The sequence below is a fragment of the Tursiops truncatus genome, chromosome 16 (genome assembly GCF_011762595.2).
Source record: "Tursiops truncatus isolate mTurTru1 chromosome 16, mTurTru1.mat.Y, whole genome shotgun sequence".
NCBI lineage: Eukaryota > Metazoa > Chordata > Mammalia > Artiodactyla > Delphinidae > Tursiops > Tursiops truncatus.
In genome coordinates this window covers 47,117,616-47,138,677 of record NC_047049.1, presented here as the reverse complement: position 1 = coordinate 47,138,677, position 21,062 = coordinate 47,117,616, and the positions used below count along the sequence as shown (strand labels likewise).

The 21,062-nt window shown below is 52.7% G+C and overlaps 1 protein-coding gene across 1 annotated transcript; it reads right to left on the bottom strand.

The window, feature by feature from the left end:
• Positions 1–730: 730 nt before the first annotated feature.
• GDF10 (growth differentiation factor 10) lies at positions 731–13,619 on the bottom strand. Its single transcript, XM_004332336.4, has 3 exons — positions 13,012–13,619; positions 3,612–4,537; positions 731–1,689 (listed from the first exon to the last, which is right to left on the bottom strand). The coding sequence occupies exons 1-3, from the start codon at positions 13,325–13,327 to the stop codon at positions 1,498–1,500; spliced, it is 1,434 nt and encodes a 477-aa protein (XP_004332384.3). The 5' UTR covers positions 13,328–13,619; the 3' UTR covers positions 731–1,497.
• Between the last annotated feature and the right edge of the window lie 7,443 nt (positions 13,620–21,062).

Below are 21,062 nucleotides of genomic sequence, written 5' to 3'. Positions count from 1 at the left end.
TCCTTTTCTCCTTCTAAGTCCCATCCTGGAGAACTGCTCATGGCTTTTCAACCTTCTCCGAGTAAGAGAAGACTGGGGGCCACGGCATCCTCTGAGTTCCCAGCCGAGGGACTGTTATACACCTGCCGCCAGTTGGACCCAGTTTCTCCTTCAGAAATGCCGGCCAATCAACTTCAGGTACTACAACTGTAAGGCGATGTCAACTCAGGGATAAGGGAGCCACTTGGGGGAGACTATTTGGGGACAGGGATGCTGACTAGGAAGCAGGGAGAAGCAGACGTTCCAGTTCCCCAGGAGCCCCCAAATCTCTGGAGAGACCCCTGACTTCTTCTACTGAATCTCTTGCTTGAACTACCCCAAGTAGAAGCCCTCTGACCAGGCTACCATAGATGTTCCTTTAAATATCTCAGGCACCTCCCCATCACTTGACATCCCCTCTGAGGCTAAGGAGTCGAGGTCACTGTGCCTGCCTGGGCCATGTCCTTCCTGGACGAGCCCAGGGTGGGGACCTGTGGTGTGATGTGAGTGGGCAGGACCCTGGAAGGCATAGGAGTGGCCGGTGTCTGGAGCTTAGGATAAAGATGAGAGCGTATGGAGACGGCCTACAGGGGCCTTGGCTCCTAAAGACGGCTGTGACCCCAGCAGCCACCCAGATGTCATACTTACCCATGGAGATCCATCCATAGTTTGCAATGGGTGACATCCAGCTTTTGAAGATACCACTGTCCCTTTAATTTATTAGCTTTCCATAAAAACACATACCGTACACAATCTACAGTATAGAAAGTATAATTTACAAAAATATAAAATCTTGGTTATGTTTTAGTATTCCCGCGTATGACTGTGTGGGTTATTTCAATAAGCACGTTTCAACAATGCACGCTCAGCCAGCTTGACCACCTCTGTGGGGAACGGTGTCAACGCCCTCCTTTTTGTTTTAAAATAAAACATATATTAAGAAAAAGAAACCAACATTGGTTATATGTGCATACTGTATGTATAAAAGCGTCTGCAGTGGATTTTGAGAGAAAACATCCATTTATACCATCATTTAGGCCCTGTTTTGCAGCGTCACACTGTGGCCCGAAGTGTTTTAAACTGATTGTTTAAACAGAGGTTCTTTCCTTGTGAAGGGAGTGAGTGCCTTCGGGTCTGTAGTCTTCTTTCCGGGTTATGAGATGATAGTCACAAAACCCAGCCTGTGGACATGTCCGGTTTTCAGGCCTTCAGAGCACAGCGGACAGGTTGTGGGCAACCGTCAGGCCAGGGCTAATTCCCAGATCCCTTCAAAGGATTCGGACCGGCATTGAGGGGGCTGAGTCACCAGCAGTGAAAGACCCCAGAATGATGCCCTGGGGTGACAGATGGTTGCCTGCAAGCTGTGCCCTGCATTTGCAGCTGCACCCTGAGTCAAGTGCTCACTCCAGAAGGTTCCGAGAATGCTGCCCTGCTGTGTGCAGGCGGGGCAGTTTCTTTCCACTCCAGAGCGGCTGGTCTTTACCGGCAGGCACAGGTCTCCACAGACATGTTGGGGTACACCTTCAGAACCACATTCCGGTTCTCATCCAGGAAGAGGACCCCAAGAGAGTTCATCTTGTCGGGAACGCAGCAAGGCTCTGGGATGCCCGGGACGATGCCCACGGCCCTGACGATGCTCTGGATGGTGGCGTGGTTGGAGGGGCGGACGATCTGCAAGGGGGAAAGGAGCATGGTCACCTCCGAACTCTGCCTACCCTGCAGTCCTAACCCACCCACCATGCTGCCTGCATGCCCTTGACTGAGGCCACAGAAAAGGCACTGACGTAGAAGAAAAGGTGAGATCACAGGGTTGGGTACATATTTCTTCTGAAATCAGTGGCAGACTGAGTCCTAGGGACTTTTGCAAAAGGCCTTCCTGCCCTTCGGGCTCCCAGAGGGAAGGCACATCCCCTACATGGCACTGGCCACTTGGGGGCACCTGCGCGTCACACATCCCCGAGGAGCACCAGGAACTGGGCAGGTGCCCCAGAGGGAAGGCAGTGGAGAAGATTGGAGGTTCTGCCTGGGGCCATAGCCGCCCAGACTTTACAGTCCAGGGAGCACCGACACGCCTGCCATGTGATCATGTTCTCAGCACAGGAGGGGAAGCCCTGCAGGCACAAGTGCATCAGTGTGATGGGGCTGGAAACTCGCAGTTCCCAGGTGGGTCTGACTTTGGGGTGTCAGGCGCTGCTTCACCTGCATCACCCCATTTTCTCATTGAATCAACCTTATGGGGTGGGTACGACTTTAATTTTCCTGGTGAAACTGAGGCTTAAAATGACTAAATAACTGGACCAGGAGCCCTCAGTTAGAAAGTAGTCTGGCTTGGAAACTATGCTCGCTGGGCCCACACCAGCTCTCTTCCCCTCCCTCCCCAGGCAGCCTCTCACAGCCAGAAGAGTCTGGGTCCCAGCAGCAAACACGGCACCTCCCACAAGATGAAGAGGACCACGTCACAGGTGCTTCAGCTCATTGTCGGCCAGAGTTTTATATGCACAGTGCCTCTGGTGGGGAGGTGGGAGGAGAGGGACACCGGCATTTGGGGAGTTCAGGCTGGTGTCAGGGAAGGTGGAAAGACAGCCAGGCAGACTGATAAGGTAAGCGCAGGGTCAGCCAGCAGGGGCCTGCCGTACTCACCCTGCATCCCCGGGCTGGGCCCTTCCAGCAGACGCCTGTCTCTCTGTCAGACACCTCCCTTCCTCTCTCCTGCACATGCACGGCTTTGAGGAGAAGCCTCTTAATTCCCAAACAGGTTAATGCGGCCCCGCGTCTGGGTCTGGGATTTCCCAGCTGGCTGATTTATTTACGTTCACAGTGGATTTACGCGCTGACTTCCTTTCTTGGAGAGGAAGGCACGACCTGGAACTCAGCAGAGGAGCTAAGTAGGAGGAAAGTGTGTGCTCTGTGCCGAGGTCGACATCAGCAGGCAGCCAGCCCACCATGGTTCAGGATGTGGGGAGATGGATGGACAGAACCATGGCCCAGCCTGGAGGGAAGGCGAGCATCTGAAAACCCGGGCCAGTGCAATGGGGAAAGCAGCCCCGTGCTGTGTGTCCTGCCGACTCGTGTGCAATGAGAGCTGGCTGCCCTGTGAGTTCCTGCCCTGAGTCGGGGGTGGGGGATGGACGGTCACACTGGGAAGCCACTGAGGCCAGCTCTGTGCTGGTCACAGACACCAACGCCCTGAGATCCAGGCCAGGTTTCTAGAAGAGCCTTGGTGAGGAGGGGGCTTAAGAGACCTGACCTGTGTGCAGGGGGCCAGGCTCTCCTCAGCCTCTGTGGATATTGCTATGTGGGAACACACCTAAGGAGATGGATCTCCTGTTTTGCAAAAGAAGAAAGGTTCTGATTTAAAACTCAAATTCACTGAAGGCACAGCCAGACCCCATCCATCTGTGGGCTGTATCCACCCAACAGGCTGACATTTTGTCACGTCTGTCTACCTATTCTCTGCCTTGAGTAGATGGGAGGTGTCATTATCCCTATTTACAGAGAGGAAACAGTGAGGAGGCAGAGGGACTTGCCTGCAGGGGCAGAGCTGAGAGTCACAATTAGCCCAGAACACAGCGGGGCGACCCCACACACTCTACCTTGGGCATGGGGAACTCGCAGGCTCCTGAGCAGTAGTAAGCGTCGAACGACTTGGGTGAGATGATCCATTCGTTCCACCCGATGTCTGCAAAGTCCACCTTCAGATACCTCCGGGAGCAAACCCGCGGCTCGTCCCACTGCTTCCTCCGGGCTTTCTGCATCGTCTTCTCGTCAAAGTCCAGCACCTGCGAGGAGGCCATGAACACATCCTGGCCCTTCTTCCTGCGGTCCTTGCGGCCCGGCCGAGGCTTCAGTGCACGGAAGGGGCTGGGCCACAGCTCGTGCTTGTGGTAGTGCTGGGCGTGGGGGGCATGTGCCGGCCTCTCGTCCAGCCCCGGCAGCTCGTTGTTCTGCAGCGGCCCCATGGCCTGCGTGGCCCGGCGCACGCGGGGGTCTGCCGAGCTGTTGGGGGCTGCTCCAGGCTCCTGGTCCCCAGCCTGGAAGGGGTCATATCTCTGCAGTGTCACTGCCACGCTGTTGGGCTCTGAGATGGCCAGGTCGTTGGCGTAGATGAGGATGTAGGGTGCGTGGGGGCCGGGCCTGGGTACCCCCGGGTCCTCCTCCCCAGAATCCAGCTGGGCGGACAGGAGCAGCTCGCCATCCCGGCGGGCCGCCTTGATGATGGGGGAGATGTCCTTGGCCCGCCACAGGCCCCGTGGCGGGGGCAGCAGGGCCATGGCCCCACGGAGCAGCCCCTGCGTGGCCATGTTCTGCGAGAGGCTTCGGAAGAGCAGGTGCTGGCGTGCAGGCGGGCCCGGGGGCAGCAGGCGGCAGGATGCATTCTTGGCCCGCTGCTTGCATGGTGCCTCGCGTGCCCGGGGCCACCGCGGCTCCGAGTAGAAGTGGAATGTGGCCATGAGGATCATTTCTGAGTCCTGCATGGAAGTCAGGTTGAAGAAATACACGGTCTTCTGGTTGACCACTTCTGCGAGGGAAGGACAGACCACAGCCTGTTAGGTTGTCTCCTGAACAGGGCCCCATGCTCATAGGGTGTCCCGTCCAGGAAGTGGAGGAGGAACGCCCATTGAGCGAGCACTTTCAGGCCAGCAGCCTTTCCTCATCTCCTGTAATCCTCACATGGAACTGATGAGGGCACCCTTTGCTATTTTCAGGGACCAGATGAGGATGAGGGATTGAAGTCAGAGAGGTTGGGGGCTGTCATATCCCATTGCAAAGAAAGGAAGAAAAAAAAAGGTGGCAGACAGGGTAGATGCTCAGGGCTGCTGGACCCTGAAGCTCCAGTTCCTGCCTCTGCACTCTAACGCCTCTCAATGAACAAATGATCTCCCCCATCTTCATTCATGAGATAAGATGGAATCAGGTATTTGGGATACTCGGGTTGGGTCCGACCCCTGCTGACAGTAGCCCCCCTGTATCTGCACAGCTTTCTATTTTATAGACATTAAATGCAGTCCTTCTTCCAAATGAGGTAAATTAGAGTGCCTCACGCTGTCTCAGCATTCTGAGCGGCTTCTGAGGGAAACTGGGCTTAAGAACACAGCCATTTGGGTGTCTGCTAGTTATTCTGCCCAAGCCCTTTTAAACTTGTTTTTTACAAAGAAAAAGCACTGTCAGGGTTGTACCGGGTCACTCAATAAAATCTCCAACATCCAGGTTGCTCTCCAGAGGCCGGAACCACGATGAGGACCGGCCTCAAACATCACATGGGTCACTCCCATCTCCCTCAAACATCACACCTGCAGCTCGAGGATACTCTTGGCCCCTGCATCCCTGGGGCTGTCAACCACTCTTTCCTTTCTCTCTTCGTTCTACCAGGTGTACACCAGGACCCCAGGGCAGAAAGCTGCCCCAGGCCCTGGCAGCATGAGGTCTGGGAATAGCAAGCCCTCTCTAGGGTTTGGATGGGAGGGAGGCATCATCTCCCTGAGATGCTGCAGGAGAGCCGGAGACCAGAGCTGTCAGGTGGGCTGTCTCCCTCCCGCTGCCCTATTTCCTGTTGCCAGGGGTCTGTCTGCTGGGTGAAGCTGGGAGAGGTACAGGGCTTCCAAGAGCGGGAATGTGTGTGTGTGTGTGTGTGTGTGTGTGTGTGTGTGTGTGTGTGTGTAGAAAATGGGTCACAGTTTCTCTGACACCTGCGTCCACAGATTCAGCTGGCATTTTTTTAACCAAAATCTTCAGTTTAAGGTTATTTGTTTCTATTGGAATGAAGGCATAATTCTACTGAGAAGAAGGCATAATTCAATTGGGAACTTTCATGTACTTTTAAGGGACTACAAGAAAGAGGAAGGGAGGAAAATCAGAGGGCCCAATAAATGTCAGTCAAAGCTTGGGTGACATTCTAAAGACACTTACCTAATTCTCAGAAAAAAACCCTCAGCACGTCCACAGCATCCCCTCAATACGTCCACACATAAGGAGAAGCACGAGTCTTGATGCACGTCTAAACCTAGCTTCCCCAAACACTGCGGCCTTGAGGGTCATGGTCCTCGAGTCCTGCATTTCCCAAAGCTCAATGATCACTGCTTTCCTCCTCTGGAGATGCTGATTCAGAGGGTCTGGGACAATGGGGCCCAGGAATTCTTATTCTAACCAGCATTCTAAGGGATTCTAAGTTTGGGAAGCAACGATGGGCGGTGGCTGTGTATCTGCAACATCCGGGGTTGACTTGTGGATGGGGTGCAAGTTCACCAACAAGGCAGCCCCTACCCCCCAAGCTGGGAAAGGCTCTAGGAACCAGGCTCCCAGGCCTCAACGGGACCATGCCTTGCTCATCTGCCTCAGAGAGACAAGAGAATCTCTATCTCACCCGAATGCTTGGAGGATTAAATAAAGAACATATGTAATGTGCCAGGCACAAAGGGGGAAGCCCCCAAATGTGCTTCTGTGCCACTTTTGTCTAAATGACCAAGGCCGGCAGAGCAAGCTTCTCCTACACCAGTTCGGGCCCCTCTTACTCAACGGTGCAGCTACCACAGCAGAAAAAGTGTTTTTCTTTTATCCAATTCAAGTCAACTCCATTGTTCCGCTAACAGGTTCTTTGTGCGAGAACACTTAAGAGGCTCTGAAATAGACATTTCTGACTCCTTCCAAAGAGCTGGCCCTTCACAGCGGGATGCAAGCATCTTTGGCCTAGAAACCTGTGGCTCTCGGTGAGAAGGAAAACAGCAGACTGGGGGAACCGAGATGGGGCTTCCCAGAGAAAAGCACCTTGGCCCCCCTTCCAGTGACAAGGTAAAGAACGAGAGAGGATATAAAGAAGGATAACTGTGACCACCAAGGCAGGGACAGCAACCTTGGCTTGAGGTGGGTGCGGCCCAGTGAAGGTGCTGGGAGGGCCGCCCCAGCGTGGCAAAACGTGTTGTAGAGGAGGACGGGGTGCCCTCCCCTGGAGGCTATTTCTGCACGGGGTGCAGGAGAGGGACAGCAAATGCTGCCCTTCCCTTCGGATGGAGAACCACAGAGAGCACGCTCAGGAGCTCAGAGCGGGAAGAACCTTAGAGGTCAGGCAGCCTGATTAATTACACTCAGGGCAGGAGTTTTTCCTCCATTTGGCCTGAATGCCTTTGGCCATAGGCAGCTCGCTCCTCACAAGGCAGTCTGATGCGTGATGACCCTCCCTGCTGGGAACCGTGTAGGTGGAGATGGGTCACTCCCATCTCCAGGGCACGAAGGGCCACAGGCTGGCCCAGCTCTCTGATTGTACCTGCATGCGTGCATTGCAGGGGGCTCCAGGCTGTGGCTGAGAGAAGGCCACCTACCTGAAGCCTCCCAGCTTGGATGAGCCCAGGTCACAAAGGAGAATCTCCAGAGAAGTCCCTATTTCCTATGAACCGTGCTGGTGCCTGTGGCTCCCATCTCATGGTCAGCTAGAAAAGATCCTTCCTTCCTCCCTCCTATCATTCCTCTCTCCCTTCCTTCGCCCCCCCCCCCCCCCGCCTCCCTCCCTTTTCCAGATAAATATTTGGGAAACTCCTACTCTGGGCTAAGTGCTGCGCTGAGCAGGGTCCTAGCAAAGGTGATTCCAGGCACTCAGAGGAGCTCAGCCCAGGGACGAGACAGACAGTGATGGTGGGGACGCCCACCTGCAGCGCCCGTCGCAGCTTCACAGAGCTGTGTCCAGGAGAGGCCCCCGGCGGGCTGCGTGCTTTCCACCTTAGGTCAGCATCCTGCTCAGAGCTCTCTATTGCCCCCCAAATTAAACTCAACCCTTTACCAAGGCCCTACTTGATCTGGCCTGCTTACCTCCCCAACTCCATCTGCTCCCCGCACCCCCATCTCTGCCCTAGTCACCCTGGCCTTCCTGTCCTTACAAACATGAAGCTCCGTCTCAGGGCTTTGTCCCAGCTCTTCCTTCTGCTGTCATCACCTCTCCTCTAGGAATCACTCCTCTCTCCTTTGGGCCTTTGCTCAAGCTGCATCCCTAACAAAGGGTACCACTGACCCCCTTGGCTGAAAGAACAGCCCCATCGCTCTGTCTGTCCCTGGCTTCATTTGTCTTCATGTCACTCTGGGACATCCTGATATAATATATTTCCTTGCGATTGTTTCTCTTTCCCTCTAGAACACAAACTCCAAGAGGGCGGGGCTTTGCCAGCTGTGTGCACTGCTGTATCCCTAGGTCCTAGCACGAGGCCTGAGTGATCATCAGCGCTCAGAAATGTGTGCTGAATGGCAGGGGAGGGGAGAGGTCTTTGCTAGATCTGTCTGCTTCACTTAACAAAGGGGGTTCCTGGCCTGCTGCCCTGGGGCTCAGTGAATATCCTGAAAGAAGTCCAGAAAGTCTCCTTTGGAAAGATGTAGCCGATTATGCAAATCCAGCTGGAGGCACTGCACAGCAGGACGTTTGTCCAGTCACTTCCGCTTGAGCCTTAGTTTTCTCATCTTTAAAATGGGAATAATATTGTTTGCTGATTAGGAAGCTCCAAGTTCCAAGCATATATGCATGCTTGATTCCTTGTGTTCACAATGAGGGCAGCAGACATGGCAAATGGACAAAGAGATGGAGCTTCAGAGAGGGTACATGACTACATAACTACATAACTTGCTTAAAGTGCTTAAAGTCCCCCAGCTGGTAAGGGGCGGAGCCAGGGCGTGCTTCCAGGTCAGTCTGACCCCAAGCCCACGCCCTTCCCCACCCTCCCCAACCAGGTGCTCTGGATAGAATCCGGGTCTGCTTAACAGTTAATGTAACAAAGATCATGTGCTGTGAACTCTAAAATATTTTGCAAACACAAGTCATTATTTGGATTATTTTGTATTCTGACTCTCCAGGAAAGAAAGGACTGATCTTATTTAGACAAGTTGATCTCTCTATGGTCTTTGGAAATCTGAGAAGCCTAGTGAGGTCCACTCTACTGGGCACTCAACCTCCCTCCCAACTCTTTAGGGATGGGACTAGAGAGGAAAGAGGTAGGGAAGCGGTCCTAGTCCAAGGGTGCCCCCAAGCTCCCTGCTGGCCAGCTCTCAGGCCAAGACGACCCTCAGACTGCTCTGCTCTGTAGAAACAGAATCCAAGTTACCTGGAGATCTGTCCCTTCACTCATTGCTCTTTCTACCACTGTCTTAGCCCACAGTCTGACATTGACCACCACTGTGACCCCAGGACACTGTCACCCTCACACCACACTCGTGCTTCACAGGGAATCATCTATTACAGATGAAGAGTTAACATCCTTCACAACCTCCACATATCAGTAGGAAAAAGACCAGAACCCCAAGTGGATGAAGTGGTTTCCACGGGAAAAATTTCGAATGGTCAAAAAGCATGAAAAACAGTTCAGGATGACCAGTAATGAAAAAGAAAATGGTAACTTCAGATGAGAATGAAGATATAACAAGTTTTACCTGCTGCAACTCTGATCCCATTAGGGTAAAAACTATATATAATATTCCACAAAATATTAACTCTGGTTATATCTGGATTGTGATTTCTTTTCTTTACTGTGATTTTCTATGATTTCTGGATAAGTATGCATTTCCCTTATAATCTCTTGTCTCTCCTTCTCCCCTCTCCTCTTTTCTTCTCTCCCTCCCTCCTCCTCTCCCTCCCTCGCCCCTCTCTCGCCATACACACTCTCTATACTGCCCCATTGCTTACAGGCCTTGGTGGCCCACTGGTTCACTTCCATTTTCTGCCTCTTTCTTCCTGTTGTTTCCTCATTGAAACCAAACGCCTCACAGTTCCAGGCAATAGGGCTCTGCTTCACCTCTACACCTGGCTAACACCCGCTGCCCTTCAGAGTCTGTCTGGGGCCTCCCCTGCTCTGCGAAGGCTTCACTGGACCCTCCCCACCAGCCCTTCCCCTGCCAGGTCAGTGCTGTCCTTTGGGGCTCCTGAAGCCCACCCCCAGCCCTTTCTCACTCCATTGTCCTACCTGTGCCACTGCACACATTCTTCTGTTTACTTCTCCCTTCTCCACCAGCCCGTAAGCTTTTCGGGGCAGGGCCAATACTCTCTGCTTTTCTGTGTCCTCTGAGCTTACAGCACCTGCCACTGAATGAGGTGCTCAGGAAAGACTTGGGGAACTGACTGTGACATTTGGCACTCTCGACAGATGAGTACGTATTAGTACTCTCATTTTAGAGATGAAGACACCAACCTCAGAGAGGTTAAGTAACTTGCCCAATATCACATACGTAGGTGGAAAAGGCTAGATTTAAATGCAGGTCGTTTGAGGCTGCAGGTGTCTAACCTTAACCCTTATGGTCAGGCTCAGAAGCTCTCTCTACTGATGCACTTCAAGGAGCAACGGAAGGGAGGGAAGGAGCTGGGTGGCTGGAGTAATCATAGTAGAGCTAAAACATTATTGACCTTACACGTGCCAGGCACTGTGTTAAGCACTGAACATATCTCAGTTCATTTAAAAAACCCTGTAAGGAAGAGAGCGTTATTAGTCCCATTTTAGAAGTGAAGAAAACGGAGTCATAGACGAGTTCAGTCCCTGGCCCCAGTCACAGACTCAGGATTTGGCCCTTACCAGCCCAGCTCACAGCCTGCGCTTGGAACCTGAGCTGAGCTGCCTAGAGGCAGGCAAGGGACACAGTTCCACTGTAACACGGGTTGCAGGGAACACCCCACCGAGGCAGCAGAGGTCACCGTCACGGAGCAGGACCAGAGCTGAAGCCCCCCACATGTGTGCCTCATCCATGAAATGAGGGGTCCCCACCCAGGCTCACACCTCCTCACAGCTTTATCGCTGGGTCACAAAGCAGGCCCTTCTGAGGGCTGGTGAGGGACTGGGTATGAAGAAACTTCAGTCAGGGGAGGAGAAGCGAAACCAAGCTGCCTGGGCCTACTCTCTGCCAGGCACAAACCCCGCCTCATCCCATTGAATCTTCACCCCACCCCCACTACGTGCACAAACAATTGATACTCAGAGAGGTAACGTGATGTGTACACACATACTAGTAGCAGGTGGAGCTGGGACTTGTACCCATGGCTGTTTCAAATGGTTCCAAACAAGAGTACTGGATTTGTCAAATAGTCCTAGACTGATCCAGAATAATTCTGATCTCCCAGGATCTGTTCCATCCTCTGTCTCCTAAGTCCTGGGCTCAGTTCTGATGGAGGTTGGGGGAGGGGACTAGCAGTGAGAACAGCATGAGCCTGACAGATGGACGGTGCCAACCACTGCCACTGTGAACAGCTTGCCCTGGCCTGGCCTCAGTCTCCTTATCTGTAAAATGGGAGGACTGGATCTGAAGTACTGTCGCCAGATCCTTTTCAGGGCTAAGTGTTGCTTGTACCACCCCCAGCCTGTGAAGACTGAAAAACAGACCGTGCACCTCCATGCCTGGGCCTGCAGCAACAGGGTGGGCTCTGTGGGCGTGCTCATCCCTTATTGCAGCAGTGAACTTGCTGGTCTTGCTTTCCTCAAGTGCAAGGCTTTGGGGACTGAGTTATGGATGCAAGGTCAAGTCTACACCTATATGAACACAAGTCTTTTGTACTCCAGGGAAACACGATGCACCAACACTTAACCTGGCCGGTGCTGGGCTTAGGGCTTACACATATCAGCTCATGTCATCTTTCCTGAATTGCTACAGGGAAGATATTACCATGACCTGACCATTTTGTGGATAAGCACACTCAAGTCCACAGAGCTTCAGTGATTTGCCCAAGATCATAGTCATGCTAGATGATTCTTGAGTGACTTAATAATGATACTCCGGAAATGGGCCCCAAGAAGTGAATAAAAGGTACCAAGGAGGATGGAGTTAGATCTAGTTGGCCTGGAACCTAGTGAGTCTGCCCAGTAGAGGATGGGGGGAAGGGGCTTCTCTGCGGCAGGAGCTCCCAGTACATGTTTATGCGAGACCAAGCTTCCAGCGTCTGGCTCTGAGGCCACGGTGTGGTACCCTAAGTAACACAGCCAGTGATCGACAGGGAGGTGGCGGATCTGACTCCAAGCTGTCTGGCCCCAGTGGTGGGCTTGTCCCCCTCTACCTCAAGAGGGGGCCCTACAGACCAATGGTCTTTCTCCTGATGAATGGCCTCCTCCTTCACAAGGGCTGCAGGGGACCCCTACTCACATTTTCTGCAATGGCATTCTGAGACCATGAGTAATCTCCATGACAACCAGGGTCTTCCCATCACCCCTGCGCCTCGTCTCTGCTCACCCAGGGCCTGCAGAGGTCACCCAGCCCCGGCGGGCAGACAGCTGAGGCAGGATTCTGAAATGCTCTCGGAAGCAGGGCAGGGAGGGCTCGGTGCAGCTCCATCCAAGGTGTGGGGAAAGGGGAAAGGATCTGCCCAGGAGGGGCAAGGGCAGGAGGGGGGCTGGGAACCCCCACTGCCCAAGCTTCTAGACCTTTCCTCAAACCCCCATAGTCTGAACAATCCATGCTAGTGCCTAGCAGGCCTCAGTCCCATGTACCCAAGGCTGGGCACCCAAGGCCATTCTCAGTCCACCCCGCTTCCCCAACTGCCACACCCACTAAGTGCACCAGCTAGAGGGGCACAGCCCCTGCCTGGGCCCAGCGCCTGGCACTTCCATCAGGGCTGCACTGCACCCACCTGATGGGCTCTCTTCAGTGCCTCCTTCATCTGTCAAGAGCCAGCACAGCCTACCCCCCGAGCCCCGACACACACACACGGTGAGCTCCCCCAGCCCAGTCCCATCTCCACGCTGTGCTTAAAGCCTTGTGGATGGGGTCGTCTGTGTCCGGCAAGTGTGACACCCTCCGAGGTTTGGCGGCACCCCAGGGGCAGGAACTCTGTCACTCTGTGCCACTTCGGCGTCCCCACGGGAGGCTCAGGGCCCGGCACAGAGTGCTCGGGGAGGGCGGCGGTGGGGGGAATAGTTAATGGAAGAATGAATGAACCAGTCAATGACTAGAAGGAAGAGGCAAAGCGGAGGTGCAGAGGTGGGAGGATGGACACGTGAGGAGGACCGGGGAGGATGAAGAGAAGGGGGCCACAGGGCCGCCTCTACTTACCCAGCCGGGCCCGGAAGCTGCGGACCGTGTTGCCCCCTCCTGGCCGCGCGCCCCTTCGGCTGTATTTCTCATAAAGCCGGAGCATGTGGACAGCGACCATGTCCTGGGTGCCGGGGCCTAGCGCAGCGGCCGCGTCCCCTGGAGACCGCTGGGGGTTCTTGTACCCCGCCAGGCCGTCGGCCGCTGCGGGCGGGGCGGACCGGGCGGGGGCCGTGTGGCTGCCGCCCGCGTCCTGGAGCAGCAGCAGAAGTAGCGGCAGCAGCGGCAGCAGTTGGGACCCCGGTCCCGGGCTGGTCCGAGCGGGGCCACGGGCCATGATGGGTGGCGGTGGCGAAGGGGTCGGAGCCGGGGAAGAGGAGGAGGAGGTAGATCGAGGGCGCACAGGAGGCTGAGAACAAACCCTGCGGCGGGAGGGCGCGCGGGCAGCACCGGCAGGCGGGGGCGCGGGATGTCGAGATCCGCGCGGGGCAGAGCTGGGCGCGCAGCCGGGCGCACGGTACGGCCAGCGGTCACGGCCGTCCGGAGCCACGCAGAGCCGAGCCGAGCCCAAGCCGGCGCGCTGCCTCGGCGGACTAGCGGCGAAACTTTGCAGCCCCAGGCGCGCCCGGCTTGGCGGGTTCGAGGGGCGGGGCGGGGCGGGGCGGCCGGCTGCGCCCTCGCGGGGGACCCGGCTGCGCGCCCCGAACCACTCCGGGCCGCCGCCTACACTGCCGTCCGTGGCCCGGCCGCGTTGTGCGTGCGCCCGAGTGTGGCGGTGTGCGCGCGCAGGGGTGTGCGCCCGATTGTGCGCCCGAAGTCTGGGTGGCGTGGGCGTGGGCCGGCGCGCTCCCCGCTCCCCTGCGGAAAGCCGGAGACCTGGGACCCGGCCCGGCTCCTGTGTGTCGGCGCCTCGGCCTGGCCGGGACTGCGTGGGGGCTGGGCGGCATTTAGGGGGGGCCCTCCTGCCGGGTTGCCCCTGCAATGGCATGTGATGATTGTGGTTGCAAGATGACAGCTCCCCCGTGAGGGCCCGACGGGGGAATGTGTGTGCGCCCGGTTGTCTCTGAGCCAGTGTGTGCCCAAAATGCAAGAGTGAGGGGAACGCGAAGCCTCCTCCGCATCCTTTGAAAAGAAAAACCCTAACACTAAAGCTCAGCCAACCCAGGACAACTGGAACAAGATCCTGATTCAAATTCAGAATTAGTCGATTTAACTGACCCTTTATCTGGCGACTATAGTTCTGGTTGTTGAAGGAACACATCAAAGGTGCTTATTAATCGTTGGACGTGTAGCCATCAGGCTTGTCCTGAAAAAAGGACATGGTTTTAAATTGTTTTACAAAACGTTTCCAAAACTTCAGAATAGGAGAAGGAAACGCTTAGCTTTCCCAAGACTGTGTCACAGTGAGGGTGCAGTGAATCCCTGGCCCACCACCCCTCAGTTTAGCCCTGGGGCAGAAGGTCACGAGCGTCATCTTGCCTTTAGAAGGGTTTCTTGTCCGTGGATAGAATTTCAGGGCATCTGTGAACTTGGATGGGGAAAACTTACATCTTTATTTTCACTAACCTGTACCTGCAACTTAGCATTCCATATTAGAAACACAGGTAACCAACTACAGTGGTATTAACCATACCTGTGACTTTGTCACCAATCGCCACTAAACACAGATATTTTCATATCACATTTTCTTATCATGTTTCTCAACTATATCTCTTCTTGCTCATCACTGTTCTGAAATTAAAGTAGTCAAGCCTGCTGCTAGTTATTTAATGAATTAATTAAAAGGCACACATATCACTCTGTTGCAAAGTTGTTTTAAAAAAACATTTTGATAATTCTATTTGAATGTAATTGGCTTCCTCTGTAACCCTGCATATTAAGAACATTCTTTGGAAAAACAGTCTATGGGCTTCCTCCGATTGAGTTAGAGGTTCAAGGCCTACATAAAAGGTTTAGGAACCCTTCTGAGGGAAGGAAAGGACCTCTTCAAACCCATATTCTTCCAGCAAGGTCCAGGATACGGTCCATACTACATTTCTAAGGACTATTTGCAAACTTGCAAACATACCGTTCCCTTTACTTGGTAACTTTGGGCTCCCTGAGCCAAAATAGTTACTTTTCTTGGAGGACTCACAATGCAATAATTGAAAAATTGCTGGAGAAAGCTTCCGTTTGGTGTGTCAAACACAACCCATTTGTAATTTTTCAAAATCTTGCAGTGTCAAATTAGAGGCCATCCCACTGAAAGCCTCGGAACCTCAGGCCTGTAGCTTTTGGAAAACGATAGAGAAGGATTTTATTTCTTTTGATCATTTGCACACATCACGTTCAACTTCCCGTTAGTAGAGCTCCCGTTTGTTCAGTGAAACAGTTTTCAAGAACGGTGTGCCTGGAGGTGAGATGACCGGTCACAATCTTGGACTTGATGAATCTCTCCTCGAAAATGATCCACACCAACTTTTACTGCTCCCTTCCCCCAGCCCCACCACCACTTCCCTCCTTCTCCCTGTGCCCCTCACTTCCCCTCCGCCCCCCTTTCCTCTTCTCCCCCAGAATGCCTCTGACCTGTACCGGCTGGGGGTAACCTCTGCTCATGGGTAGTTTTGTCTCTGCTGGGGCCATACACAATTGAGGCCTGTGAAAAGGAGTGTGAGTCCGCAGGAGGCCAGGACAAGCTGGGCTATTCGGGGTCTGTGTCCATTAAAGCCTCCTTGCTCTCCTTAACTCATTCCCGCTCCATTCAAGCCAGCCCGAGGGTCAGGCTTTAGCCAGCACTAAAACCTGTAGGGTACAGATTCTCTGACATTGTTGGGAAAGAATTAAGGCATCAGCTGGGGACGGCTAATATTTCTTGCCTCATTTTATTGCCGAACAGCGGGACTGTTAAGTCTTGAACACTGGAGCACTATGGCCCCCTTTCATGTAGCCGAGATGATGGGATAAAAATGTGTTTGGTGAAGCAATTCAGATTACCACCGGGTCACATCCTCGCTGGCTCCCAGCATCGCCTGCAAACAACATCGCTGAGACAAGGAACAATCGCTGTGCAACTCCAGCTCAGGCAGAACAGTGTTACTAGCGTGGAAATGAGGCTAACTGTGGAGCTTGCCAATGAGAATGTTTGGTTTTTAATAGCTCAGGCTGCAGCTCAAAATAAGAGTTGAGATGGCGGACGGTGGATTCAAGTCCTGAGAGCTGTGATTTCTCGCAGCTTCTTACTAAAATGATCCTGGTCCTGGGAGCTTCCGATGCTATTTTTACCAGGGTCTCTGAGGTCTTGAACTTGTCGTCAGGGATGGAGAGTGTTCTCTCTAGGGTGATGAGAGGTTGTTTGGGGAACCTCGGTCTCCGAGGCCTATCTGCCACGTGCTCTGGGGTGGCAGGGTTTCCTTAGGCTCGGAAAGCCCTGAGCCTCCGTAGTTATAAAACGCCACACTTGAGTACAGGAGAAATCAATCTCTGGATAGTCTGGGAAGCAAGCTGATTCTGTTTCATCTGGAACGTCGCCCCAAGTAAACCCCAAAGGAAATGTTCCTGAGCACTTGTTTCATGATATTGTCCAGTTACCTTCTGGGAGAGTCATTTTGTGGGTCTAACCAGCTCTGTCACCCTGGGACGGTCCCATCCTCTCTTTGTAACCCTGGCTGCCTCCTGGTTAAATGAGAAGACTGACCTCCCGGCCGTTTCAGCTCCAACATGCTACGCCTGAGTCTGTGGACTCATGTCAACTCATTCTTGGAAATGAGAGCATCTCCATGACCTTTTAGAGTCAATTGGGATGAGATTCATAACCCTATTTTCACCCCTACCTTGCCGCATGGCCTTAAGCAAGTTACTTGACTTCTCTGGGCCTTGGTTTCTCAACTCTAAAATGGGGACAAGAGTAGGATATTAGGAGTATCACTGGTAAGATTTTAACATGAGATGGTACTAAATAGCATTGATCCTTGTTAACTACCCTTTTTATTTATCATGTGTTCCAAAGAGGTTGCAGCCCATTTAAAATAGATCCAGATTCTGTGAGATTTGATGAGAGGTTCAGCCTGGTCATTCCTTGTTCTGTAGAGGAAATGCATTTCTTAGTGCACAGTCCCAAGAGCTGAAAAGATAAAGAAAAGGAAAGAGAATGTTTCCTTGTTTCGGAAGTCATAGACCTCTACGAATGTGCCTTTATCATCAGTGTCTGTGGGTCCCCATCCAAAGATGGGGTGGATGATTCATGCCTCTTCATCTAGATTTCTTAAGCTCTTGGCCCTTAGGACAAAAGAAATGAGAGCAAATCCCTCTTCCCATTTGGGGCATGAGCTGTGAAAAGGAGGCTGAAGGGTTTGCTGGGGCGCTAGAGACAAGAATCCCAGGGCCTCCCCCAGGCTGCCAGGCCCAAGAGTAATAAATCTGTGAAATAACAAGCACAAAAGACTTTATAATCAATGACAGATTTTATTTTTGTTCTGGCAAAATTCATCCACGGAGTTAACATTTTATAGGGAAATAACTACCCACTTTGTGACTCCTCCCCAGCCCGTATTCTCTTTCTGAAAGTTGGGAAAAACTCAGAGAATCAAAGTCGGCTCCTCAGAGAACCGTGGCAGAAGAAAGCATGACTTTCCCTGGGCGGGAACCCAACTCTCCCGTTACTTCCGAGGGTGGCTCTGGACATTCATTTCTGTTTTGCTAAAATACCCGTGACATGTGAATAAACCAGGATTACAGAACATTGTCTCGGTCAGTAATCTGAGCCGGCATGGGCTCTGGTTTGATGAAATATGGTGCTCTCTGAGCAAACATGGGAATTGGTATTACTTCTCGTTAAAGCTGAACAGTGGGACTATTTAGAGCTGCTGCATGAATGCTGCTCTGTGGGGAGTGACAATCTGAAGGGAGCTGGTTTGGGGGGAGGGGAGCGGTGGTGTGGGTGGGTTGGCCAGTGCAAGCCAGTTAGGAGTCGGCGGGGAGGCAGCCAAAGGGACACTTTAGAAATCAGGACCCCTTAGGGGCTGCACCATCTCCTTACGACCCCAAAATAAGCTTCCTCGGAACCTTTGTGGGAGGGACCAAGCCTGATGTCCTTGTGCTGACATTCAAGCCCTCGTCATCTGGCTCATTTGTCTCCGTCTGTCTTGGTAGAGGCTTTCTCTAGTTGCTCTCTTCCTGCCAGTCCCCTCGTGTCCCAGAATTCAGAAGGGTCCACATGCTCTCAGTACACACCCCAGCCTCCCCCTGCAGTGCTATCCTACAGACAAGCTATGGTGCACCCCCCAGTACCCCTGCCAGGACCCAAGCCCTCATCCCCCCCGGCTGCCAGGACAGTCATCTGCTGATGGCTCACAGCTAAGTCTCCCCCCGTACCCCCTAGGAATTGCCTCAGCCAAAGCTGTCCCCCTCCCCGGGACAGCCCGAAGGCAGTGTTGAGGCCCTGAAGGATGCCTTGCCCCAAGGCAGGACTGTCTGCAGGACCATCTGGCTCCGGGACTCATACAGGCCCTGCCGAGGTCCCTGTTGCAGCTGCATGGCATCCAGCTTCTCGCTGTAACCAATCCTGGTTCCCGCAAGTGGCCTGCATACATGCTGTATGCATGTTTCCATCTGAGTCTGTTTCCTGCGACAGCTGACCTAGGACAGTCGGTGCCAGGAGTGATGTGAGGAACTAGGCTCAGAGATGGGATCAGGAGGCCAAGTCATCTACTGCCCAGGGGCAAGGAGGACTCCATGACTGGTGTAGCTGGAGGCTGCATAGCCCTTGGCACGTGTGCTGTGAACTGGAGGATTCAATCTCTGATATTAAAGATTCAGGGGAAGTGATCATTAGAGAGACAATGGAAGTCGTTGGCTCTTGCTGAGTGAGATGGAGTCACGGGAGATAGATAATGAAAGGTTGAGGGTGATTAATCATGAATTTAAGGCAAAGTGTGCAAATCAGAGGGCCTTCCTGACGGCGTATAAGAAACCCTCATCTCTTGCAGTGAGGGCAGCTGAGGATCAGGCCCAGAACGTAGATGTGAAAGTAGCAGAGCTTCAGAGATTGTTGAATTGTCAACCCCAGCGAGTCTGTTATGCTCAAGTCAGGGCGCTGGTTAGGAAGGAGTGGGAACCTGAGATTGGGATGGGGGCATCTTGGCTGATACACTAAGAACCTTAAAACCCTATACTTGTAGCTCGGTGCTTTGTGTCTAGGGTGCTTCGTCCACCTACAGGGGTGGGATAGGGAGGGTGAGAGTGAGATGCAAAAGGGAGGAGATATGGGGATATATGTTTATGTCTAGCTGATTCACTTAGTTATACAGCAGAAACTAACACACCATTGTAAAGCAAGTATACTCCAATAAAAATGTTTAAAAAAATCCAATAAACCCTATACCTGTTTACATGCTCAGGGCCTGGAAAACGGCCCACACCCCACCTTGCTTGAAGATGATGCATACATAACGTGTGTCCCTCTCTTAATATATCCGTACCTCCCTTCCTGGTTACCAGATGAAAACAGGGGTCACGGCCTCATATAACCCAGTCAAGGAAGTGCTGGGACCACTAAGTGGGGAAGGTTCTGTAGTCTAGAATGTCTTAGTACAGAGTCAACATGCACCAGCAGGACGTGGGAGATTATGATTGGGACCAGATCCTGAGGGGGCTGGATTGAGGGGGCTGGGATATAGAGTTGGATAAGGGAGAGTTTAGCAAACAGAAGCCCTGTCCCATGATGCAGGGTTTATACCATGGCAAGGGCCCCAGTAGATGGGGCTAATAAGGGTTGGCTTTTGGATGGTTGAAAAAAGCAACCTGCACTAAGTGAAGTACCAATACCAAAACTGTCATGCTAAAAGGTGGAGGAACGGATTAAAGGTTCAGAAAATAAGACATGCTAGAGAGGCAATAGTGAATAGGGCCAGAGAACCACAAGCCTATATGTTCCATGGAAGGGCTCAGAGGACTCTTCATTTACAAGTGACAAGGAATTCAGTGGTGAGTGGGGCATTAGTATCGTGGAAAGCTCCCTGACAGCTGTCCTCTGTGGGCTGGGACTTGGGATAGGAAACTGGGGGACTCCCTCTGTTCATGATAACACCCATTTAGGCTCTGTCCCAATATTTAGCTATTTTCAGGAAAAAGTCATGGTTTGGTAGGCTGGCTGTGGAGAGTACTGGGTGAAACACGTTGGGGAAGGCTGGAGTGAGAAGGCAGCTGGTTGGCCAGGCTGCAGGTGGACACAGGAGCCCTGGGGAGACTTGTCAGCAGGGAGGGGCTGCATGGGGAGGGGCTGGGAAGATTGGCTGGAGAGAGGCTGGGCCTGGGGGGTGCCAAGAGATCATGAGTGATTGCTCCCGCCCCCCACTGCTTCCCGAGGACTCAGACAGTAGACCGTCTGTCCTCCTATGTTCATGGTGCCTGCAGGGCTGCAGATGCATCACGTGACACCAGACTGGAAGGCCCTCGGGCTCTGTCACTTTTCCTACTACTAAGGCTGAGTTGACTGACAGAGTTAAAGCGGATTCCCCTCAAAGCAAACTAGACCACAGTCCATCCTTCTAGAGCCAATTCGCCAATGGTGCCTTGTCTCAGATTTAGATTAATCAGATTAATATTTTAACTGGGATAGTTTTGCCCCATATGAGATAGTTGGTAATCTAGTAAGAGTTTCCCCCTGATTTTCTTCTTTATGAGCACTTTTTTTACCCAAGCAGAATTCTAGTACTTATTAAATTTGCCTATTTCAGGTGAAATTCACAGGATGTGGTACTTCTCATTATGTGTTCCTCTGTGTGGCTTTTGCCCACCTTTGTGCATAATGAAGATTGTAGTGTTCATCCCTGCTGGTGGGAGTACCTTCTGTGACCAGGGACCCTGAGCCCGTGGCCTTGTATTAGTCCCCCACACCCAAGTCAGCACAGTGTCAGATCGTAAAGAAGAATCATTCTAGCTTTGCTGAAAAAAAGACATTTGCTTATTTATTAGAAATATACTTAAACCTCATTAAAGAATATATGGAAAATCTAAAAAGCAGAGATAAAAAGAATTCTCTATTTTTGTACCAACCAAATTGTGTCAATAGATTATTCAATTCTCTTCCATTATTA

Coding starts and splice junctions, on each gene's coding strand:
- GDF10 (XM_004332336.4), bottom strand. CDS start 13,327: ATGGCCCGTGGCCCCGCTCGGACCAGCCCGGGACCGGGGTCCCAACTG. Junction 4,538..13,011: donor CAGCTTCCGGGCCCGGCTGG/GTAAGTAGAGGC, acceptor CTTCCCTCGCAG/AAGTGGTCAACCAGAAGACC. Junction 1,690..3,611: donor GCGAGTTCCCCATGCCCAAG/GTAGAGTGTGTG, acceptor TCCCCCTTGCAG/ATCGTCCGCCCCTCCAACCA.